Source organism: Oncorhynchus kisutch, linkage group LG2, assembly GCF_002021735.2.
Source record: "Oncorhynchus kisutch isolate 150728-3 linkage group LG2, Okis_V2, whole genome shotgun sequence".
NCBI lineage: Eukaryota > Metazoa > Chordata > Actinopteri > Salmoniformes > Salmonidae > Oncorhynchus > Oncorhynchus kisutch.
Window position 1 is genome coordinate 61,158,887 of NC_034175.2, and position 25,733 is coordinate 61,184,619.

General features: G+C 42.8%; 3 protein-coding genes across 3 annotated transcripts in view; all 3 read left to right on the forward strand.

Annotated features, from left to right (window-relative positions):
• The first annotated feature begins 1,076 nt into the window (after window positions 1–1,076).
• Window positions 1,077–5,648, forward strand: LOC109903122 (Fc receptor-like protein 5). Its single transcript, XM_020499750.2, has 6 exons — window positions 1,077–1,176; window positions 2,071–2,358; window positions 2,471–2,716; window positions 4,182–4,427; window positions 4,513–4,659; window positions 4,818–5,648. Exons 1-6 carry the CDS (start codon window positions 1,125–1,127, stop codon window positions 4,901–4,903), a joined length of 1,065 nt encoding a protein of 354 aa, XP_020355339.1. The 5' UTR covers window positions 1,077–1,124; the 3' UTR covers window positions 4,904–5,648.
• The window catches only part of LOC116356457 (keratin-associated protein 10-4-like), a 30,642-nt gene continuing 9,950 nt past the window's right edge, over window positions 5,042–25,733 (forward strand). The window contains exons 1-2 of the mRNA XM_031802201.1: window positions 5,042–5,243; window positions 5,771–5,857. Coding sequence (XP_031658061.1) covers window positions 5,042–5,243; window positions 5,771–5,857 — 289 coding nt within the window. The remainder of the gene's footprint in view (window positions 5,244–5,770; window positions 5,858–25,733) is intronic.
• On the forward strand, window positions 16,111–25,006 carry LOC109869550 (immunoglobulin superfamily member 3). Its single transcript, XM_020459771.2, has 11 exons — window positions 16,111–16,310; window positions 17,059–17,433; window positions 17,611–18,027; window positions 18,291–18,701; window positions 19,667–20,056; window positions 20,762–21,136; window positions 21,236–21,628; window positions 22,127–22,543; window positions 22,682–23,080; window positions 23,631–24,050; window positions 24,158–25,006. Exons 1-11 carry the CDS (start codon window positions 16,247–16,249, stop codon window positions 24,358–24,360), a joined length of 3,864 nt encoding a protein of 1,287 aa, XP_020315360.2. The 5' UTR covers window positions 16,111–16,246; the 3' UTR covers window positions 24,361–25,006.

Here is a 25,733-nt window from a genome sequence, read left to right on the forward strand (position 1 = left end):
AGGCACACGCTTTTCACTTTTCCCTAATGCAGGTAACAGTGCAACGTTACTGATAGCCAGGTGGATAGATGTAAATGATACTTCTCTCCTGAATAATCTAGCAACCACTTTCTTAATGTATTGCCTATTAGCTGATATGTTTCGCTCTGGCAAGTTACACAAGCAAGCCAACACAGAACGACATAACGTCGTTAGCCTGGTTGATAGATTGTTCTTCCACATACCTTTTTTGGACATATTTTCTCAGTTTTTTCTTGTACCTTGCGATTAATATGAGGTTTCTCCACAGCCCTCTGTCTTTCGTTGACTGTCCTTTAGTTTGATTTTTATCTTCTCTCCGACATTTTCATCGGCAGCAGAAAACGAAAGTGCTTGTTCATCCATTCTTAGTTGTGTAACTTACATTAAGTTTTTTCCGAAAGTCTCACGAAACCACTTAATTTAACAGGGAGGATATCAAATAATTATGTTTGATAGTTACTTCATTCTTTTTTTTAAATGTCACATATACGTTTTTTCGTCGTAAGGGCTCATATGAAACTCAGTAAAATCTTTGAAATTGTTGCATGTTGCGTTTATATTTTTGTTCAGTGTAGTTCCAAAACACTGAGAAATATAGACATTTCATCAATAACAAATTACATGACCCTCCCCTGAATTAGATTTAAAAAATTGTCAACTATTCCCTTGACTAAAATTGAAAAAGCATGACCCTCCCCATTTCCCTCCAGGTACCTATTATGTAAATGTAATCCATCCCCTAGAAAAAAAGGGTTCCAAAAGGAATTTTTGGCTGTCCCCATAGGATAACCCTTTTTGGTTCCAGGTAGAACTATTTTGGGTTCCAATACCCTCTGTGAAAGGGCTCTTCATGGAACGAAAAAGAGTTCTTACACACACACACGCACACACACACACACACACACACACACACACACACACACACACACACACACACACACACACACACACACACACACACACACACACACACACACACACACACACACACACACACACACACACACACACACACACAGGATGTCCCCTTGCTCTGAACAATGATGAACAGAGTGCTAACACACACAGACCCAGTCTGTAACAGGTGTAATCACTCCTTCAGAATGGCTTTGGTGGTGCTGATATCGCTTATCCTCCCCTCTCTGGGGTTTGCAGGTTAGTTCGAACTTAACCTGATTTTAATTTAATCTTAAAGTTAAAGATTAAGTTTATCTAATTCTGTCTGTTTTTATGGTTTAGCTGTTAGTCTGGGTGATGTGTTGTATAAAACTAATATTGCTGCACAATATTCATATCAAAATCAAATAAATCATTCATTTGACTTCTAAATCTTTAGGAAAAAACAGCACACTAATGGTCTTATTTTCCCTCACAGTGATCCATTAAACAATATAGAGCAAACCAGAATCCAAGTGTGTATGAGTTTATTTCATCGTTTTCAGTTAGCCTGCATCCCTAAGAAATTGTCAACAAAATATATCCAATAACCATTTCACTGATTTGATGTCATAGACTTGTTTCCATTGAAAGTACAGTTTTTGTTGTTGATCTCTCCTCCTACGCCTGACCTAGATAGAAGAGATGTGAGGGTGATTTGTAAGATTAGTCTTACCGACACCCCTCTCAATCATCATCAATGCAAATGAGCTCAAGTTCATTTCACCATATGATATATTCTGGCTGAAATAAATATTTTTTAATAACCTTCATACTAATGTATTGTTTAGTATGTATTACCTGACGAAGATCAAGCTCGGACTGAAATGTTGTCCTTGTTGTGTGTCTGATTAAATCCCCATGGAAGCATACCAGAGTTGCGGACATTTCTTTTTTCTTTGATACATTTTTCTCTCCTACACCTGATTAATTGGATGTGCATATTTTTCAATTGTTTCTATTATTTAGGCCTAAAGTATTTTTTGTAAATTGTAATTCATTTAGTTATTTAAGTAGAACTTATACTGTTGTGCTCAATGATTATTTGACACTAACAGTTATCTCCAGCGGTGGCTGACGGTACTGTAAATGTACATTTCATTGTATGTTTAGGTGCTGACGAGGAGTGTGTGTACACTACTGTCGGGAAGACCAAGGTGATTGACCATGATTATCCGGGCCTGGAGTTGTTTGAACAGTCATTCCACTTACGGTGGACCCATGACTCTAAGATAGTTTACGACAACAAGAAGAATACTGCAAAGAAATACCAGACCACAAAGAATGGTTCTCTGTTACTGGAGAACCTACAGCTGGATAACGCTGGGACGTATCAGGCTACCATCTACGACAACCTGGGAAATCACATGAAGTCTACTGTAACTCGCCTGTGTCTGCTCGGTAAGTACAAAACGCACAAACAGTACAGAAAACACACATACAATGTGCACACACACACTCACTCAGTGTTAGGGAAATGATGTGGTCTTGTGTGTGTGTTTTGTGTTCTCAGTGCCTGTATCTAAACCCCGTCTGACACACACCTGTGATGGAACATCTGTCACTCTGAGGTGTGACGTGGGGAACCCTGGGGTTGTGAACATGGTGTGGCAACATAACGGAAACACGCTGCCAGGACAGACAGGCGCTACTCTGACCATAACCAAGGCAACGCTCAAACCTGAAGACAGTTATGCGTGTACAGCGAGTATTAAAACCAGTGAGGAGAAGAGTGATGATGTTCACCCTGAATGTACAGGTGTGTAGAACATACAGTCGGAAGTTTACATAGACATAAGCCAAATACATTTAAACTCAGTTTTTCACAATTCCTGACATTTAATTGTAGATACAATTCCCTGTTTTAGGTCAGTTAGGATCACCACTTTATTTTAAGAATGTGAAATGTCAGAATAATAGTAGAGAGAATGATTTATTTCAGCTTTTATTTCTTTCATCACATTCCCAGTTGGTCAGAAGTTTACATACACTCAATTAGTACGTCAAACGTTTCTGGTAGCCTTCCACAAGCTTTCCACAATAAGTTGGATTGAGGTCAGGGCTTTGTGATGGCCACTCCAATACCTTGACCTTGTTGTCCTTAAGCCATTTTGCCACAACTTTGGAAGTATGCTTTGGGTCATTGTCCCTTTGGAAGACCCATTTGCAACCAAGCTATAACTTCCTGACTGATGTCTTGAGATGTTGCTTCAATATATCCATATAATTTTCCTGACTCATGATGACATCTATTTTGTGAAGTGCACGAGTCCCTCCTGCAGCAAAGCACCCTCACAACATGATGCTGCCACCCCCGTGCTTCACGGTTGGGATGGTGTTCTTCGGCTTGCAAGCCTCCCCTTTTTTCCTCCAAACATAACGATGGCCATTATGGCCAAACAGTTCCATTTTTGTTTCATCAGACCAGAGGACATTTCTCCAAAAAGTATGATCTTTGTCCCCATGTGCAGTTGCAAACCGTAGTCTGGCTTTTTTATGGCGGTTTTGAAGCAGTGGCTTCTTCCTTACTGAGCGGCCTTTCAGGTTATGTCGATATAGGACTAGTTTACTGTGGAAATAGATATTGGATATTGTACAGATGAACGTGGTACCTTCAGGCATTTGGAAATTGCTCCCAAGGATGAACCAGACTTGTGGAGGTCTACAATTATTTTCCTGAGGTCTTGGCTGATTTCTTTTGATTTCCCCATGATGTCAAGGAAAGAGGCACTGAGTTTGAAGGTAGGCTTTGAAATACATCCACAGGTACAACTACGATTGACTCAAATGATGTCAATTAGCCTATCAGAAGCTTCTAAAGCCATGACATCATTTTCTGGAATTTTCCAAGCTGTTTAAATTCACAGTCAACTTAGTGTATGTAAACTTCTGACTCACTGGAATTGTGATACAGTGAATTATAAGTTAAATAATCTGTCTGTAAACAATTGTTGTAAAAATTACTTGTGTCATGCACAAAATAGATGTCCTAACCGACTTGCCAAAACTACAGTTTGTCAACAAGAAATTTGTGGAGTGGTTGAAAATCGAGTTAATGACTCCAACCTAAGTGTATGTAAACTTCCGACTTCAACTGTACTACATTTAAGTAACCTGTTTACACAAGTGTGAAACACACACGCACACACTCACACACTCACAGCCAGTGTTAGGGCAGATACTGTATGTGCTCTTTACAATGTGTGTGTGCATTGTGTTCCCAGTGGCTGTGTCTAAACCACGTCTGACACACACCTGTACTGACTCATCTGTCACTCTGAGGTGTGATGTGGGAAACCCTGTGAATGTGAACGTGACATGGAGCCGTAACAGAAACACACTGCCAGGACAGACAGGCGCTGCTCTGACCATAACCAAGGCAACACTCAAACCTGAAGACAGTTATGCGTGTACAGCGAGTATTAAAGACAGCGAGGAGAAGAGTGATGATGTTCACCCTGAATGTACAGGTGTGTAGAACATACTACGTTTCATGAACATACCTGGTGATGAGGATGATTATAATGATGACGATGGATGATGATTCTTCTGCAGATGATGATTCCTCTCCAGTGCTCTTGTTTGGGATGGAGCTATGGCTGATGGTGTTGATTCTGGCTGGCGGAGGTGGTCTGCTCCTCATCCTCATCACCTTGGGGTGTGTCTGCAGGAGCCGCAGGCAGCACAAGAGACGCCTAGAAGGTACTGAACACAAAAACACACGTTATCTACATTAAGATAAAACAGTACTATGATAAAACCCAAGCTACTCACAATGTACCAACATTTAACTCCATTACCTATGAATCTCAGCCACTGATTTACCCAGATGTAATCTCTTCTCTCATGTCTCCCTGTAGAGGAGGAGGAGATGAGACTGGCCCCCCTCACCCATCCCACACGTCCACCACCAACAAAGGGCCCAAAGCTGACCCCGGCCCCATAACAGAGCAGCGTCTCAGGCCACACCAAACTCCGGACCTCAAGTTTGACCCAGGTCTCCACAGCAAGCACCAGATGATGCTCAGACTCAGCCCATACCAATGCCCAGGTGGACAGGACCACGAAACCACAGGAATTTGCGATGTGTGTGTGTGTGTGTGTGTGTGTGTGTGTGTGTGTGTGTGTGTGTGTGTGTGTGTGTGTGTGTGTGTGTGTGTGTGTGTGTGTGTGTGTGTGTGTGTGTGTGTGTGTGTGTGTGTGTGTGTGTGTGTGTGTGTGTGTGTGTGTGTGTGTGTGTGTGTGTGTGTGTGTGTGTGTGTGTGTGTGTGTGTGTGTGTGTGTTTGTGTGCAAACATTCACAAATTCTTCTTAACCACAGCAACCCCTGGAGTCACAAAGTGGAATCTGTCAGATTTATATTCTTTCCTCAAAGTAACACAAACCTGACTTTATTAGTACTGCATCAGAAGTCACTATCATGACATTTGGCATCTATAGCATCATAATCAGGGAGCTATATTTTCTGAAATTTTTCTGATGAGATGAAGAAGAATAAATATCTTTGATATGTTGAAACATATAGTGCTTGTTCATCGGATGTGTTCCTATGGGTAATGTAATTAGTACATATCTTGTGAGTTATAGTCTGTGTATTGTGTAGCTATGTGGTTTGTACTGTATGATTGTTCCTGGGGTCCTCCTGTTCTAACTGAATGTTCAGTAAACTGGCCGCTGTGGCTCAGCCTGTCTCTTAGACTCACACCACATCCTGGCCCTCCAGTGCACTCAACAGGCTGAGTTCTCATGGGTATATAGATCTCTATACCACACCTGCAAGACAAAGAAACTGCATGCTCTGCAGTGCAGAGAGATAATGTGTGTGTGTGTGTGTGTGTGTGTGTGTGTGTGTGTGTGTGTGTGTGTGTGTGTGTGTGTGTGTGTGTGTGTGTGTGTGTGTGTGTGTGTGTGTGTGTGTGTGTGTGTGTGTGTGTGAGTGTGTGTGTGTGTGTGTGTGTGTGTGTGTGTGTGTGTGTGTGTGTGTGTGTGTGTGTGTGTGTGTGTGTGTGTGTGTGTGTGTGAGAGAGAGAGAGAGAGACAGACACAGACAGACAGAAGAGAAAGAGAAGTGCATCGTTTCAAATTGGTTATGAATCCATAATAATCCTCTGTGTATGACAGAGAAGGTATAATTGGGTGAATGTGGGTGTGAGACCTGTGGGTAGGGTGTAATGTTTACCTTTAGGCAAGAATAGATAAACATAAATATAGACAATATACACATTAAATACACATTAAGATGCAAAGCACACTCAATCAAAACAAACACATTCTTTATTATAAAAATCCTATGTCAGCTGTTTTAATTGCCCAACACTCTTCGGAAAAAAGTGCTATCTAGAACCTAAAGGGGTTCTTCAGCTGTCCCCATAGGAGAACCCTTTGAAGATCCCTTTTTAGTTCCAGGTAAAACACTTTTGGTTCCAGGTAGAACTATTTTGAGTTCCATGAAGAGCCTTGTGGAAAGGGTTCTACATGGAACCCAAAAGGGTTCTACCTGGAACCATATAGGGTTCTCCTATGGGGACAGCCAAAGAACCCTTTTTTTCTAAGAGTGTATGGACTTCAAACCATCCAATCGAAATGTCTTTTGGAGATTATTCCAAACATAGAGTGCAAGGAAATTAAAGGCTGATTTACCTAACTCTGTAGACACCGAAGGAATCTCCAAAGTTAACCAACCCTGTGAGCGAGTTTGATCATTTGTCATTTTAAATCTTAACAGTGATGTTAGGCAAGCTTAGCTTAGCTTTTGGAGCAGGGCTTTGTAAACAAAAGGAGCGTAATGATGTGATCTACGTGACTTTAAAGAGGTTCAACCAAACTTTTGGTAAAGAGTGCCGTGATGAGTAGTAAACCGCCTCCTGTGAAAAAACACAATTTCACCTGTGGGTTGGATGTGGCTAGGGGGGTGAAACCTGTAGGTAGGGTGTGAGACTGGTGGGTAGCGGGTGAGTCCTGTGGATAGATGTGAGACCTGTGGGTAGGTTGTGAGACCTGTGGGTAGATGTGAGACCTGTGGGTAGGTGTTGAGACCTGTGGGTAGATGGGAGACCTGATGGTAGGTTGTGAGACCTGTTGGTAGGTTGTGAGACCTGTTGGCAGGGGGTGAGACCTGTTTGTAGGGGATGAGATCTGTTGGTAGGGGTGAGACCTGTTGGTAGGGGGTGAGACCTGTTTGTAGGGGATGAGATCTGTTGGTAGGGGTGAGACCTGTTGGTAGGGGGTGAGACCTGTCGGTAGGTGGTGAGACCTGTTGGTAGGTTGTGAGACCTGTGGGTAGGTTGTGAGACCTGTCGGTAGGTGGTGAGACCTGTGGGTAGGTTGAGACCTGTCGGTAGATGGTGAGACCTGTGGGTAGGTTGTGAGATCTGTCGGTAGGTGATGAGACCCATGGGTAGGTGGTGAGACCTGTGGGTAGGTTGTGAGACCTGTGGGTAGGTTGTGAGACCTGTCGATAGATGGTGAGACCTGTGGGTAGGTTGTGAGACATGTGGGTAGGTTGTGAGACCTGTGGGTAGATGGTGAGACCTGTGGGTAGGTTGTGAGACCTGTGGGTAGGTTGTGAGACCTGTCGGGAGATGGTGAGACCTGTCGGGAGATGGTGAGACCTGTGGGTAGGTTGTGAGACCTGTGGGTAGATGGTGAGACCTGTGGGTAGGTTGTGAGACCTGTGGGTAGGTTGTGAGACCTGTGGGTAGGTTGTGAGACCTATAGGTAGGGGGTGAGACCTGTCGGTAGGTGATGAGACCTGTGGGTAGGTTGTTAATTTAATACATGAGTAGATCTCTGGTCTGACAGTAGATTGACTGCTACACTCCTTCAATATGGATAGAAAGGAATTTCATGCAAATGTAGTTTTCTTATTATTTAGTAGTACCCGTTTGCATGTGATATTACACTTTCAGACTTTGTATGAGATAAAACTCAGCATTCCATTTAATTATTTAGCAGATGTTCTTATTCAGGGCGACAACAAGTGAATTAAATTCAAAAAGCTGACACCCACACACAGTTCCAAGCTCCCCATCGACCTGTCTCTTCCTCCACACATTCATTCTCAAACACACGGTCCCAGCTCCCCACCGACCTGTCTTTTCCTCCACACATTCATTCTCAAACACACGGTCCCAGCTCCCCACTGACCTGTCTCTTCCTCCACACATTCATTCTCAAACACACGGTCCCAGCTCCCCACCGACCTGTCTCTTCCTCCACACATTCATTCTCAAACACACGGTCCCAGCTCCCCACCGACCTGTCTCTTCCTCCACACATTCATTCTCAAACACACGGTCCCAGCTCCCCACCGACCTGTCTCTTCCTCGACACATTCATTCTCAAACACACGGTCCCAGCTCCCCACCGACCTGTCTCTTCCTCCACACATTCATTCTCAAACATACGGTCCAAGCTCCCCACCGACCTGTCTCTTCCTCCACACATTCATTCTCAAACACACGGTCTGTTATCACACAACTGTTATCTAACATTACTCGTATGACATAACATTACTGTTATCTAACATTACTAGTAATAGATAACATTACTGTTTTCTAACATTACTAGTAGTAAATAACATTACTGTTGTCTAACATTACTAGTAGTAGATCACATTACTGTTGTCTAACATTACCAGTAGTAGATCACATTACTGTTATCTAACATTACTAGTAGTAGATAACATTACTCTTGTCTAACATTACTAGTAGTAGATAACATTACTATGTATGAGAACATTACTGTTGTCTAACATTACTAGTAGTAGATAACACTACTGTTATCTAACATTACTCGTATGACATAACATTACTGTTATCTAACATTACTAGTAGTAGATAACATTACTGTTTTCTAACATTACTAGTAGTAAATAACATTACTGGTGTCTAACATTACTAGTAGTAGATCACCTTACTGTTGTCTAACATTACCAGTAGTAGATCACATTACTGTTATCTAACATTACTAGTAGTAGATCACAATTCTGTTATCTAACAGTACTAGTAGTAGATCACATTACTGTTATCTAACAGTACTAGTAGTAGATAACATTACTGTTATTACTGTTGTCTGACATTACTACTAGTAGATAACATGACTGTTGTCTGACATTACTACTAGTCGATAACATGACTGTTGTCTGACATTACTACTAGTAGATAACATGACTGTTGTCTGACATTACTACTAGTAGATAACATGACTGTTGTCTAACATTACTACTAGTAGATAACATGACTGTTGTCTGACATTACTACTAGTAGATAACATGACTGTTGTCTGACATTACTACTAGTAGATAACATGACTGTTGTCTGACATTACTACTAGTAGATAACATGACTGTTGTCTAACATTACTACTAGTAGATAACATGACTGTTGTCTGACATTACTACTAGTAGATAACATGACTGTTGTCTAACATTACTAGTTGTCTAACATTACTAGTAGTAGATAACATGACTGTTGTCTAACATTACTACTAGTAGATAACATGACTGTTGTCTAACATTACTACTAGTAGATAACATGACTGTTGTCTAACATTACTAGTTGTAGGTAACATGACTGTTGTCTAACATTACTACTAGTAGATAACATGACTGTTGTCTAACATTACTTGTTGTCTAACATTACTAGTAGTAGATAACATTACTGTTGTCTAACATTACTAGTAGTATATAACATTACTGTTGTCTAACATTACTAGTTGTAGGTAACATTACTGTTGTCTAACATTACTAGTAGTAGATAACATGACTGTTGTCTAACATTACTAGTAGTAGATAACATGACTGTTGTCTAACATTACTACTAGTAGATAACATTACTGTTATCTAACATTACTAGTTGTAGGTAACATTGCTGTTGTCTAACATTACTAGTAGTAGATAACCTTACTGTTGTCTAACATTACTAGTTGTAGATAACATTACTGTTGCCTAACATTGCTAGTTGTAGGTAACATTACTGTTGTCTAACATTACTAGTTGTCTAACATTACTAGTAGTAGATAACATTACTGTTGTCTAACATTACTAGTTGTAGATAACATTACTGTTGCCTAGCATTACTAGTTGTAGGTAACATTACTGTTGCCTAACATTACTAGTTGTAGGTAACATTACTGTTGTCTAACATTACTAGTTGTAGGTAACATTACTGTTGTCTAACATTACTACTAGTAGATAACATTACTGTTGTCTAACATTACTAGTTGTAGGTAACATTACTGTTGTCTAACATTACTAGTTGTCTAACATTACTAGTAGTAGATACGATTACTGTTGTCTAACATTACTAGTAGTAGATAACATTACTGTTGTGTAACATTACTGTTGTCTAACATTACTAGTAGTAGATAACATTACTGTTGTCTAGCATTACTAGTTGTAGATAACATTACTGTTGTCTAACATTACTACTAGTAGATAACATTACTGTTGTCTAACATTACTAGTTGCAGGTAACATTACTGTTGTCTAACATTACTACTAGTAGATAACATTACTGTTGTCTAACATTACTAGTAGTAGATAACATTACTGTTGTCTAACATTACTAGTAGTAGATAACATTTCTGTTGTCTAACATTACTAGTAGTAGATAACATTACTGTTGTCTAACATTACTGGTAGTACATAACATTGCTGTTGTCTAACATTACTAGTTGTAGGTAACATTACTGTTGTCTAACATTACTCGTTGTAGGTAACATTACTGTTGTCTAACATTACTAGTAGTAGATAACATTACTGTTGTCTAACATTACTACTAGTAGATAACATTACTGTTGTCTAACATTACTAGTTGTAGGTAACATTACTGTTGCCTAACATTACTAGTTGTAGGTAACATTACTGTTGTCTAACATTACTAGTTGTAGGTAACATTACTGTTGTCTAACATTACTAGTAGTAGATAACATTACTGTTGTCTAGCATTACTAGTTGTAGATAACATTACTGTTGTCTAACATTACTACTAGTAGATAACATTACTGTTGTCTAACATTACTAGTTGTAGGTAACATTACTGTTGTCTAACATTACTACTAGTAGATAACATTACTGTTGTCTAACATTACTAGTAGTAGATAACATTACTGTTGTCTAACATTACTAGTAGTAGATAACATTTCTGTTGTGTAACATTACTAGTAGTAGATAACATTACTGTTGTCTAACATTACTGGTAGTATATAACATTGCTGTTGTCTAACATTACTAGTTGTAGGTAACATTACTGTTGTCTAACATTACTCGTTGTAGGTAACATTACTGTTGTCTAACATTACTAGTAGTAGATAACATTACTGTTGTCTAACATTACTACTGGTAGATAACATTACTGTTGTCTAACATTACTAGTTGTAGGTAACATTACTGTTGCCTAACATTACTAGTTGTAGGTAACATTACTGTTGTCTAACATTACTAGTTGTAGGTAACATTACTGTTGTCTAACATTACTAGTTGTAGGTAACATTACTGTTGTCTAACATTACTAGTATAAGATAAGATTCATGTTGTCTAATACTCCCAACAGACAAATGGACAGACCTGTGTCCAGCAGTTCTGAAAGGATCATAGGCTTGCACACTGCAGCACAGCTACAGGTCTCTCTGGTTGGAGAGAGTCAGCCAGGAACCCTGCACAAGCCTCTACTTCACGCGGAAACTGGAGAGAGTAGATGGATACAGGGAGAGAGAGACAGAGGCAACAGATCAAGTCAAGATGACAGACAAGAGGTTTTATCTTCATCTAACTAACATTTATCTGACTTCAATCATCACTCTCAAATACACACACACACACACACACACACACACACACACACACACAAAAACACACAAACACACAAACACAGCTGTGAGGTTCATTCAGGCCGGAGTAGAAAATTGATACTGAGGATTAACATCAAGTATGATTTTCACTTCCCTGTCTCAGCAGTCAGCAGATTTAGACTAGAATACAATGATATGTTAGCTGTGACCTGATTGACTAGAATACAGTAATATGTTAGCTGTCACCTGATTCAGACTAAAATACAGTAATATGTTAGCTGTCATCTGATTGCCTAGAATACAGTAATATCTTAGTGGTCACCAGATGCAGACTAGAATACTGTAATATGTTAGCTGTGCACACCACAGGAGGTTGGTCGCACCTTAATTGAGGAGAACAGGCTCTTGGTAATGTCAGGAGTGGAATAGGTGTAATGCTATCAAATATATGGTTTCCATTTGTTTGATGCCATTACATTTGGTTCGTTCCAGCCATTATTATGAGCCGTTCTCCCCTTAGCAGCCTCCACTGGTGCACACCTATCCCAGAATTTAGAGACAATATTCCCACCAGCCCTTGAATACACATTCACCACGACACAGAACTTCATAGCATGTGTAAGTGTGTTTATTAGCTCTTCCTGTCAGGCCCTGTTGCTGATGCTTTGTGATTGGTGGATGTCATGTGGTACATGATGAAGCAACATTCCTGTTCTAGATCCCTCCCTCAGCTGTCAATCCCTGGAACTGGCCATTTGACACCTCCCCTGCTCTACCTAGCACAGGTACATGTGTTTGATGATTTGTAGCAATATTTTTATTAAGGACCAGACTGAGCAAATTCCACTCTCTCTCACTCTGCATGACATTGTGCCTACTAACAGCCCAGAGCCGTGGTATATTTAAGAAATAAGGCACGAGGGGATGTGGTATATGGCCAATATACCATGGCTAAAGGTTGTTCTTATGCACGACGCAATGTGGAGTGCCTGGACACACCCCTTAGCCGTGGTATATTGGCCATATAACACAACCCTTAGAGGTGCCTTGTTGCTATCAGAAACTGGTTACCAGTGTAATTAGAGCAGTAAAAATAAATGTTTTGTCATACACGTGGTATACCACAGCTGTCAGCCAATAAGCATTCAGGGCTCAAGCCACCTAGTTTATATTGGCCATTAGTCTTCCGTTGCCGTACCTCCAAAATCGCGTCATTGTCACGGGAAGACTGGTTCTCGACGAGGCTAATTGGACACACACCCCACCCCGTCTGGTCTCATTGTTTAATGATAGATCTAATCATCTGTGCAGGGCCTATTTTGTGCTTTCATGACCGTTGTGAACAAGTAACAAGTTATTGTCTTACTCAGCGTTAAAGCAGCCTGAATAGATGTAGCTGCAGAAATAGTTGAAGTCCACACAGTGGCACTATCGAGCCACGCAGCCCAAGCTCACCAAATAAACTATAGTAGATTTATAGGTACACCGTATCATCACACCCTCTTCTCACCATGCATTTTCTCTTTGTCCACAAGGTCGCAGTGGCATATCAATGTACATGTCATTTCAAAAATCTCTTGGGGAGAATTGGCTTGTTTCATGCTGAGACACATTTGTAATCATAATACAGACAGGCATCGTTACTCTGTAATATCAAATTATGCTGAGACAAGAATCAGAAGGCATAGAGAACACATGCACACATACACTACCAGCCAAAAGTCTGGACGCAACCAACTCGTTCAAGAGTCTCTTTATTTGTACTATTTTCTACATTGCAGAATAATAGGGAATTCATCAAAACTATGAAACAACACATATGGAATCATGTAGTAACCAAAAAAGTGTTAAACAAAACAAAATATATTTTAGATTTTAGATTCTTAAAAGTAGCCACCTTTTGCTTGATGACAGCTTTGCACACTCTTGGCGTTCTCTCAACCAGCTTCATGAGGAATGCTGAGCACTTGTTGGCTGCTTTTCCTTCACTCTGCGATCCAACTCATCCCAAACCATCTCAATTGGGTTGAGGTCGGGGGATTGTGGAGGCCAGGTCATCTGATGCAGCACTCCATCACTCTCCTTGGTCAAATAGCCTTTACACAACCTGGAGGTGTGTTTTGGGTCATTGTTCTGTTGAAAAACAAATGATAGTCCCACTAAGCGCAAACCAGATGAGGTGGCGTATCGCTGCAGAATGCTGTGGTAGCCATGTTGGTTAAGTGTGCCTTGAATTCTAAATAAATCACTGTCAGTGTCACCAGCAAAGTACCCCCACACCATCACACCTCCTCCTCCATGCAGATTTTCAACGGTCTTGTAACGGTGGTCCTCTGACGAGGAGGAGTAGCGAGAAGGATCGGAGGACCAATGCGCAGCGTGGTAAGTGTCCATAATGTTTAATAAGAATAATCAAACAACTACCTCTTTCCCAACTGTATTTAATTTTAATTAATTTATTTATTTTGCTCCTTTGCACCCCATTATTTTTATTTCTACTTTGCACATTCTTCCATTGCAAAACTACCATTCCAGTATTTTACATGCTATATTGTATTTACTTTGCCATCATGGCCTTTTTTGCCTTTACCTCCCTTCTCACCTCATTTGCTCACATTGTATATAGACTTGTTTATACTGCATTATTGACTGTATGTTTGTTTTTACTCCATGTGTAACTCTGTGTCGTTTTATCTGTCGAACTGCTTTGCTTTATCTTGGCCAGGTCGCAATTGTAAATGAGAACTTGTTCTCAACTTGCCTACCTGGTTAAATAAAGGTAAAATAAATAAATAATGAACACTGAACAAAACAATAAACGACAATGTGAAATAACAAAACCGAAACAGTTCCGTGTGGAACAAACACTGACATGGAAAATAATCACCCACAACTCAAAAGTGAAACCAGGATACCTAAGTATGGTTCTCAATCTTGGACAACGAATGACAGCTGCCTCTGATTGAGAACCATACCAGGTCAAACACAGAAATCCCAAATCATAGAAAAAGGAACATAGACAACCCACCCAACTCACGCCCTGACCATACCTAAACAAAGACAAAACAAAGGAACTAAGGTCAGAACGTGACAGGTTTAATGTCCATTGCTCGTGTTTCTTGGCCCAAGCAAGTCTCTTCTTATTATTGGTGTCCTTAGTAGTGTTTTTTTTGCTGCAATTCTGAACAGTTGATGTTGAGATGTGTCTGTTACTTGAGCTCTGTGAAGCATTTATTTGGGCTGCAATCTGAGGTGCATTTAACTCTAATGAACTTATCCTCTGCAGCAGAGGTAACTCTGGGTCTTCCTGTCCTGTGGCGGTCCTCATGAGAGACAGTTTCACCAGAGCGCTTGATGGTTTTTGCGACTGCACTTGAAGAAACTTTAAAAGGTCTTGAAATTATCCAGATGGATTGAAATTCATGTCTTAAAGTAATGATGGACTGTTGTTTCTCTTTGCTTATTTGAGCTGTTCTTGCCATTTGGACTTTACCAAATAGGGCTATATTCTGTATACCACCCCGACCTTGCCAAAACACAACTGACTGGCTCAAATGCATTAAGAAGGAAATTCACTTTTAACATTTTCAAATGCCAAGAGAGTGCAAGAGTGTGCAAAGATGTCATCAAGCTAAAGGATGGCTACTTTGAAGAATCTCAAACATAAAGTTTTGATGTCTTCACTGGGGGTGACTGTTGGTTGGCAAAATGAAGAAGAAGAATTCACACGTTTAAGAACATTCTAATGTTATATGTAAAATACTTTTATTTAACTAGGTAAGTCATTTATCAAAAAATTCATATTTACAATGACAGCCTAGGAACAGTGTGTTAACTGCAGAACAACAGATTTTTACCTTGTCAGCTCAGGGATTCGATCTAGCAACCTTTCGGTTACTGGCCTAACACTCTAACCACTAGGCTACCTGCCGCCCCAATACAGTTTCATGTATTAATTTGCTGGGTGAAAATGAATTGAAATGTATTCCAGGTGACCACCTCATGAAGCTGGTTGAGAGAATGCCTAGAGTGTCATCATGGCAAAGGGTGGTTACTTTGAAGAATCTTAAATATAACGTTTTGATGCATTCACTATTATTTTACAATGTAGAAAATAGTAAAAATAAAGAAAAACCCTGGAATGAGTAGGTATGTCCAAACTTTTGACTGGTACTCTACATGCACATCATGTACACACGCGCACGCACACTGAGGCACACACACGCACACACATGCACACACATATGCAATCACACACACACAGACACTATGTGTTTTTTTTTCAGTTGCCAAGAAACCACAGCTCCTACTTCCTCCTAGTCTGTCTGCAGAAAGTATTCAATAAAAGATCATAACACCACACATATTACCACAGACAGATACACAGACAGACAGACCGGAGGTGTCTGAGAGCAGATAACTGAAACTGGTGTGTAGTTGATACAGCCTTGTGTTTGGTGTGCAGTTTGGCCTAGCGTGTCAGTCAGTTAGGGGCAGGATGGGGTGTCTCCAGCCGTACATTACCAGTATCCTGTTCTTCCTGAGTGGACTCATCCAATGGGGTAAGAGGATCTTCAGGCCACCACACACACACCTCCAGTCCTACCCAACACTACACACATTTAAGAACATTGTAATGTTATATATAAAATGTGATACAGTTTCCTCTATTCATTTGCTGGGTGAAAAAATGATCTGCATAAAAGGCACAAAAGGTTGTGCAAATTCTCGGTTCTCTTTGACCTGTTAATTATCAGCAAAGTCCAAAGTATTGAGTTGCATTTTAGAGTCCTTGGGTCAGATGATGGGGGTGGACTGTTGAAATGGCCACAGTTCTATATCAGTGTTTCTAAAATCTCCTCACTTCATAGTTGGTCTACTGATGAAATGTTATGAAATAGCGTTTGCGTGACAGAAAATGTCTACTTGGAATGAGTCACAATGTTTTTGATTTGATCAAACAAGCTCTATGAAAACAATTAAACTAACACAAACCCTGACGATTGAAAATGATTTATTCCAAATTGCAATGTAACAGCAGTAATTACACCTTTTGATTAGCAGCACAATCAAACCTCCCCACAGCAGGTGTTAGTCTAAGAGATGGAGCTGTGGCTGTTTTCAAGCCATTACAATTGTCACATGACAGTTGCGATATGAATGCATTATTTATAGTTTGTTGATGAGAGGCAGACAGTGCAGACTGCAATCATTCTAAAAAAGAGAGGTCATATTTGAAGCTAGATATAATTCTCTTTAAGTTAGTCTGAGAATATCATCTTCCTGTATTTACTGATGTTCTCCATCTAGGCGGGGCCAGGGTGCTTGTGGAGGTGCAGTCTGGCCCTCTGCATCGTGTGATTGGCTACTCTATATCCATCTCCTGCAACGTGAGTGGCTTCTCTAACCCGTCGGCCCAGCAGGACTTCAGATTCTCAGTCTACAAGCCCCCAAAAAACACCCAGGAGATCCAGATCATCAGCACAGATGACACAAACTATGCCGTGGCGGTGTACGGTGACCGCGTCAGGAGGGGTGTCATCACTCTGGAGCGCCTGTCAGTGACCTCGGTCCTTTTCCACGTGAAGAGTCTGGAGGATGGGGACGAGGGAGAGTATGAGTGCCATACCCCAAACTCAGAAGCTGTATATGACGGGACATACAACGCAAAGACCACATTGAAGGGTAATGTTTTTTTTCTTACTTATTCATCTAATTTTGCCTAAATGACAATGCCTTCTGTGGTTGCCATTATTTGAAATAACTCTGGACTTATCACGTAGTGATTTGTCTACCAGATATACTGTATCAGTCAACCATACTGTAGTGTTGATGTCCATCCCTCAAATCCTGTTTCCATAGTGATTGGGGACACTCTGACCGCCTCCTCCACTGGCCCCGCCTCCTTTAGCCTATCAGAGGGTGACGACCTAACCCTGCAATGTCTCGCCTCCAGCAACACCTTCCAGCACACCCACCTGTCCATCACCTGGTATCACCATGGAGACAGGGAAGCCTCACCCCACCCCATCATCTCCCTGGACCGTGATTTGAAGGTGAGTCCGGGTCAGCGGTTTGAGGGTCGATACCAGGCAGGGTTCATTGTTTTGGACAAGCTGGAGGAGGCCACCTACAGGCTGAAGATGGCAAGGATTGAGCTGTCCGATGCAGGGAGGATCTCCTGCCAGGCCCAGGAGTGGATCCAAGACCCAGACCGGAGTTGGTACCCAATCGCCCAAAAAGACACACAGCCAACCACTTTGGAGGTCAAAGCCATAGGTGAGAAACACCTTAGTGTTTTTTTGCTTCCCATCCTTAGCCTTAGCCCAAATTGGGTTCACACAGCCATCAAATATTTGGGTGATTGTTCTGGGTTATGAGGACTTATGGCTTAAGAGGACTTATGCCCATTCACTCTTTTGTCTTATTTCCTGTAAGTAAATGCTGAGATGGGGTTTCCTGTGTCTCAGAGGTGATTATGAGGGCTGAGTTTACTGTATGTCTAAGAGATTATTGTGAGTTATTTCTTGTCTTTCTCTCAGTGGTGGCTCCAGACCAGGGCTCTAGTTCTATGGTGGTGAGTATGACCGTGCACAAAACACACCTTCAAGAGGGGGAGGGGCTATCCTTGCAGTGCATTGTGAACACACAGGGCCCGGTGGGTCAGTTATTCTCAGTGGCCTGGGTCAAGGACAACCAGGAGCTGGCCCATATTGGGCCCACGGGGGTCCTGTCTGTGGGGCCGGAGTATGGGGGGCGAGAGAGAGGGGGTGAGCTGAGAGCTGTGCGAACGAAGGAGAAGACACACCTGCTCACCCTGCGACCTGTCAGAACTCAGGACCAGGGAGTGTACCACTGCAGGGCCTGGCCAGAGGAGAGGGATGGGAACGGGGTCTTCACACAGGGATCCACCCAGGACTCCACCACAGAGACTATCACCATCACAGCTACAGGTGAGTGATCTGACACCAAGCCAATCAGAAGCAAGGCTACAGGTGTGTAAGCAAGTAAGAAGCCAATCCAAGTCAGAGCAAAATTTTTACGCTTACATTTGAGTCATTTAGCCGACGCTCTGTGATCAGAGACCTGGAGGGGAGTTGCAGTGAGATTAGTAGGCGAGCAGACTCTAGTATTGCCTGCCCTGTGAGTTGGAGGGGACTGGGAAAGGGTGAGGTCAAAAGAGGCAAGGAGGGGAAAGAGAGAGTCGGAAATAAATGAATCGAAGGCAGATGTCGGGAGGTTGAAGTCTCCAAGTACAAAGATCAGTGAGCCATCGTCAGGACATTAGCTTATCAAGGTGTCAAGCTCATTGAGGAGCTCTCCAATGGCACTTGGTGGGCTATAGATGACAATAATGTTAAGCTTGAGTGGACAAGTGACAGTGACAGCATGGAATTCAAATGAGGAGATGGACAGGTGAGAGAGGTGAGAGAAATGAGTAGACCTGTACCACCACCGCGACGACCAGATGCTGTCGGACTATGAGAGAAAACATTGTCAGATGAAGAAAGAGCAGCTGGGTCATTAAGATGAGTCATCAAGCACTGAGTCAGAGCCAGAGCAAAATTGTAGGTGTTTCATCAGCTTTCCATGTGGTTGCTACACCAAGCAACAACAGGGGTTGAGATCCTCAATAAGTTCAGTTTGTGCATTGACCTGGCTCTGAAAGCATTTCTTACAGTTATTACATATGTACAACACACACACACACTCATCACACACACACTCATCACACACACACACACTCATCACACACACACTTATCACACACACACTCATCACACACACACTTATCACACACACACACACTCATCACACACACACTTATCACACACACACGCACTCATCACACACACACTTATCACACACACACACACTTATCACACACTGATCACACACTCTTTTTGTCTGTTCTCAGAAAGTGGTTTGGCTGTTGCCATGGATACCCAACAGGTGAGTGTTGACGAAGGGGATGCGCTACAACTCACCTGTAGAGTGAGCGTGGTCAAGGGTCAGCTCTCTATCACCTGGCAACACAGATCAGCCTCAATGGCAACAGGCCCCTTCAGTGATGTCATCAGCCTGAGCCGTGTGGGTGTGATGGAACTGGGGGCAGAGTTTGGGAAGCGTAATGTTCGTACAATGCGTCCCATGGCAGACATATTCACCCTAGAGCTGGGTGAGGTCACGCCCTCTGACGCAGGAGCCTATCAGTGCACCGTCTCTGAGTGGACCACGGAAGCCAACGGCAACGGCAAGAAAACTCACAGCCAATCACAGGACTGCAGCGTAGAGGTTCATCATGTGGGTAAGAGCACTTTCTGCATCGTGGTGCTAGAGGCGTCACTATAGGCCCGGGTTCAATCCAAGGCTATGTCGCAGCCGGCCACGACCGGAAGACCCATGAAGCGGCTCACAATTGACCCAGCGTCGTCCGGGTTAGTGGTTTGGCCGGCCGGGATGAGAGAGAGAGGTCATAGCCATGGGAAGTAGGGTTGTTGAGGGTGCTACAGCACCACCGAAAAAACCCAGAATAAAAAACAAATGTGCGCTGGGCCTACTAGTCCTGTATTAACAGACCTATATGTAATGAGGGCAAAACAGAAAACCTCCACCCTCACCCCTAAACTACTTCCTGCGGCTATATGGGAAAGGGAGAGGGAGAGATTCAAAGTTGACAAACATAACATAAAAATTCAAACTAAATATTTAGTCTTGAAAGTTACTGGAGACAGTGTTGGTAAAGATCAACTGAGCAAGAAGCATGAGGTAGGCTTTCAGCTCCCACATTATCTATGTAGAGATCAATAACTTTATACTTGATGACTGATCTCTCACATCAGATAGATTGATTCAATATTTTTGCAGATGACCATGTTCTCCTTATCCTCACAGCCACTGTTAGAGTTTGGCCCTAAGAGGCCTGATAGTTGTCATCAGTGATATCTCATCATTGTCATCTCAGTGGTATCTCATCATTGTCATCAGTGATATCTCATCATTGTCCTTGCAGAGTCTCTGCTGAGTGTGTACCTGAGTAGTCGTGGTGTCCAGGTGACAGTGGGGGGTGAGGTGGAGCTGGTGTGTCGGGTTCAAGGGCCCTCCCTCCCGGTTACTGTAACGTGGAGCCTGCAGCGTGAGGGGCAGTCTGCCCCAGACAACATCCTGACCCTGTCGTACACTGGTGACATCACGTGGAGTGGCGACCAGAGCAACTACCATTTGAGGGCGACCACCGGGAAGAAGGAAGTGCGTTACTACCTCCGCATCATCAAAGCGAGCCACAAGGAGGCTGGGCGCTACCAGTGTGTGATCTCAGTGTTCCTGCAAGGGAGACACAGGAAGCCACAGAACTCCAACGCTCTGGGTGTGCTGGTCCAGACTCCAAGTAGGTCAGGTCAACAGGTCAACCTGGGGTTAGAGTTAGGGTCTCAGCCTCCATCACGCTTTCTTCATTTATCTGTCTTTCTCTCTCTCCCTCTTCCAGAGAGTGTACTCACCTTGTCCTCTAGCTCCTCCCCTCTGGATAAGAGTGTCAACACAGACATACAGATGGAATGCTCCGTAGCCAAAGCAACCTCTAACTCATCCCGCTTCGGTGTCAGCTGGTTGGCCCAGAAGAACGGGGAGGGGAACAAGACGGTCCTCAGCTCAGACCGTGATGCTGTGATAACTCTAGGGCTGGGATTAGGCACAGAACAGCGAATCAGCATGAGAAGACGTGAGGGGTGGAGCTTTGAGCTGACCATTCGACAGGCCCGTAGCTGGGACAATGGGATGTACTACTGCGTGGTGGAGGAGTGGCTACAGGATCCTCACGGCCAATGGTACAAGCTCCCGCCCTCTTCTGCAGCCATGGAACTCCGCCTAAAAGAGACAGGTGAGTTACTCCGATTACTGCAGGTTAGGATATGGACCTGAACTGTACTGATTTGTACTGTACTGATTTGTACTGTACTGATTTGTACTGATTTGTACGGTACTGATTTGGACGGTACTGATTTGTACGGTACTGATTTGTACTGTACTGATTTGTACGGTACTGATTTGTACGGTACTGATTTGTACTGTACTGATTTGCTGAATTGGCCTGTTTGCCCAAATGTTTTTATTGAATGATTGTTTACGGTCCTTTCCCTGCTTTCTCTCTCATTCTTTCTTTCTTTCTTTCTTTCTTTCTTTCTTTCTTTCTTTCTTTCTTTCTTTCTTTCTTTCTTTCTTTCTTTCTTTCTTTCTTTCTTTCTTTCTTTCTTTCTTTCTTTCTCCCCCTCCCCCTCTCCCTGCTTCCTCTCTCATTCTTCCTTTCTTCCCCCCCCCCCCCCCCCCTCTCTCTCTCTCTCTCTCTCTCTCTCTCTCTCTCTCTCTCTCTCTCTCCCAGTGGGTGACCTCAGTGTGGATAAGACAAAACAGGAGACAGAGGTCAGAGAGGGGGAGGGAGTGGAGCTAACTTGCACTTTGACCTCTGGTGCTACTGACCCCGCCTCACTCTACGCCCTCACCTGGTTCTACTTGAAGCGTGGCTCCTCCAACTCTTCCAGAGTTCCTCTTGTAATTCTGGGCCGTGACGGCTTACTGAAGTACCCAGGTTACAAGTGGCTCCAGGACCAGAAGGGGAGGCTGATCTTCTCCAGGCCCACTCATGGTACCTTTCTGCTGGGTCTGCAGAGAGCTCTTCAGGGTGACAGTGGAGTCTACCAGTGCCAAGTGGACCAGTACAAGCTCAATCAAGAGGGCATCTGGGAACAGACTGCTTCAGACCAATCAGGCACAGCTGACCTCACAGTAAAACCAATAGGTAAGTATGATGATTATGATGATGGTAGTCATCTGATTTCCAGCTCAACTCATCTATGTGTCTGTGTGAACATGTACACTGTGTTTTTGTCTATGATTGTCTGACTGTGTGGACTCTCCCTCTATCTCCCTCTCCCAGAGAGTGTACTCACCTTGTCCTCTAGTCCCTCCCCTCTGGATCAGAGTGTCAACACAGACATACAGATGGAATGCTCCATCGTCAAGCCAACCGCTAACTCCTCCCTCTTCGCTGTCATCTGGTTGGCTCAGAAGAAGGGGGAGGGGAACCAGACCATCCTTCACTCATACCATGACGCCGTGGTAACGGTAGGCCAAGGTGCGGGATTAGGTGGTGAACAGCGAATCAGCATGAGGAGACATGAGGGTCAACGCTTCGAGCTGACCATTCGACGGGCACGTAGCTGGGATAGTGGGATGTACTACTGCGTAGTGGAGGAGTGGCTACAGGATCCTCTTGGTCGATGGTACAAGCTCCTGCCCTCTTCTGCAGCCATGGAACTCCGTGTACTCCAGACAGGTGTGTTATCCGGTCATGGCTAGAAGGGATTTTTTTTTTTTTGCAGTTTAGCTAACCCTAACACTCTTCCTAACCTTAACCCAGTTTTCCTAACCTGCTGCTCGAATTCTCCTAACCTGCAGCGTAAATTCTCCTAACTGCTACAAAAAGTCAAATCGGACAAAAGCTGAATTCAATCAAGTCAAAACCGAGTTACCTTGATAACAAAGCAAGGCAATGCTGCATTGGTAGAAGGACATGGATCTACAATGTATATCACATCTATAGAGTATCTTGTTGTGCTGATTTGCAGTTTCTCTGACTTTCTCTTCAATTCAATTCAAGGGGCTTTCTTGGCATGGGAAACATGTTAACATTGCCAAAGCAAGTGAAGTAGATAATATACAAAAGTGAAATAAACAATGCAAATGAACAGTAAACATTACACTCACAGAAGTTCCAAAAGAATAAAGACATTACAAATGTCATATTATGTACATATACAGTGTTGTAACAATGTACAAATATCTGACCCCGCCTCTCTCTCTTTCTGTCTCTCTCTCTGTCCCAGTGACTGACCTCAGTGTTAACCAGACAGATCTGGAGATGGAGGTCAAAGAGGGGGAGGGGGCAGAGTTGACCTGTGCCATGACCTCAGGTGACCCCGCCTCTCTCTACTCTCTCACCTGGTTCTACATGAGGCGTGGCTCCTCCTCCTCTCTCAGGGTTCCTCTAGTGATTCTGGGCCATGATGGTGTCCTGAAGTACCCTGAGGACCAGGACAACCAAGGGCTCCAGGACCAGAAGGGGAGGCTGATCTTCTCCAGGCCCACCCATGGTACCTTTCTGCTGGGTCTGCAGAGAGCTCTTCAGGGTGACAGTGGAGTCTACCAGTGTCAAGTGGACCAGTACAAGCTCATTCATAGCAACTGGGAATTAAGCGCCACCAACGAATCAGGAACAACCAACCTCACTGTACGACAACCAATAGGTATGATGTCATCACTTATGAGTCCATGACATCAGACTGTATAAATACAACTGAATCAGAATGTGTTGTCTTTATTTCTCACCTTCTTCTGTTCTCTCCTTCTCCAGAATATGTGTCTGAGTTGCTGTCTGAACGAGGATTCGTTACTGAATCAGTTCTAGGCATCTTCATCCCTCTTGTCTGTATCCTGGCGATTCTTGTCGTGGTGCTGTCAATCAAGCTGAAGCGGCAGGGCTCAGCTGGATACAAGAAACAGGCCAAATCTCTGTGGCTGGAGATTGACCCACTGAATCCACGCCCAGAAGACTGAGCACAGGGGAGAGGAGAGAAGTGAAACAGAGAGAGGATGCGTAGATGAGAGGAAGAGTACATCAGTGAGGAGAAGACATGGGGAGAGAAAAGGAGAGGATGTGGGATGGGGAGGGATGATAAGAGTGGGAAGGGGGATACGTGAGAGAACAGGAAAGGAGATAGGGGGAGAGGGCAGAATTAGCTTATTTTTATGTTAATGTGGTTCCTGCCTGCACACATTTTCTACAACTTGAAATGTACATTGGCACTGCTTTAACTTTGAGACAACTTTTTTCAAATGTAGTTTTACATCAGTATTCTCTGATGACTCAAAACTCAAAGGATCATGTCTGATCATTGTTTGTATGAATGAGTTTTTCACAAATATTATATTTGTGAATTGTTGAAAGATATTCTGCCATGTTCTGTACTCATTTGTAACGTTTTGCCTCAAGAATGAATCAGTTTTATTTCTTAACTTGTTTGAGTTGGGACTCTGCTTACGAGACTTTTGAAACACTTCTGAAAGAACTCTGAGAAAGACTTTATGGTATCACAAACATTTTATATGAAGAGATGAATAAAGCGCTGCTCTCAGACATGTATCATTTGTAAAGTTGCTGGTGTATTATCTGGTTTGTAATAAATAGAGTATTATGACACGATTGATCTTCTTGGCTTTCTAACTCTGTCAGCATGGGACTGTGTGGAAAACTACCTCTTTGTCTCGTGTGGATGTGAATGTGGTGGTTTATGTCACCATTCTCCTTGTCATATGTGAAACATATTGACTGCCCGTTAAACAGGAAGTAATTGCATCTCTACCCTGTAAAGAGGAAGCATCTGTGGTCCTGCTGAGTTCTGCTGAGCTCTGAAAGGCCCAGTCATCTCTGGTCCTGCGGTCTGAATGTCATCTATGTAGGTCAGAGCAGTCGCACTGCGAAGAGAACGGAAACCTTCACACACGCACAGTGGTGTATTACCAAGTATACATTATCACAAGCTTTTCATCAGTGAATGTTCCATCTCTGCTGTGCCTTGGCCATTGGGAAGTGGGCTGTGCATGTATGCGAGACATGACAAAAGTTGTGGTTATGGCTGCCTAGTTATGTATACGCTGGTTCTCAGTGAAACAGCTCACTCTAGTGGAAACTGTGTGCGGTGGCACAGAGAGTTGCTTTACTGTAATCAGTCTTTATATTCATTTATAATAGTTTGTAATAGTAACACTATTCTACTATTATGATTTATATGTGAGTAAACCAATCACTTTATAATATATATTATATTAGGAACATGGTGCTAGGAGCATATTAAAAATATTTTGCTCTAAACCTGAGAGATGTCTACACATTGCTCGTGGTATTGTATGTACCACCCTGAGAGGGATGC

What these genes read in the sequence shown, in the direction of transcription:
- LOC109869550 (XM_020459771.2), top strand. Translation starts at nt 16,247, where the DNA reads ATGGGGTGTCTCCAGCCGTACATTACCAGTATCCTGTTCTTCCTGAGT. An exon ending in GAGTGGACTCATCCAATGGG is followed by an intron (nt 16,311 to 17,058) that starts GTAAGAGGATCT and finishes TTCTCCATCTAG; the next exon opens with GCGGGGCCAGGGTGCTTGTG. An exon ending in ACTCCGTGTACTCCAGACAG is followed by an intron (nt 23,081 to 23,630) that starts GTGTGTTATCCG and finishes TCTCTGTCCCAG; the next exon opens with TGACTGACCTCAGTGTTAAC.
- LOC109903122 (XM_020499750.2), top strand. Translation starts at nt 1,125, where the DNA reads ATGGCTTTGGTGGTGCTGATATCGCTTATCCTCCCCTCTCTGGGGTTT. An exon ending in TGTTCACCCTGAATGTACAG is followed by an intron (nt 4,428 to 4,512) that starts GTGTGTAGAACA and finishes ATTCTTCTGCAG; the next exon opens with ATGATGATTCCTCTCCAGTG. An exon ending in GCACAAGAGACGCCTAGAAG is followed by an intron (nt 4,660 to 4,817) that starts GTACTGAACACA and finishes GTCTCCCTGTAG; the next exon opens with AGGAGGAGGAGATGAGACTG.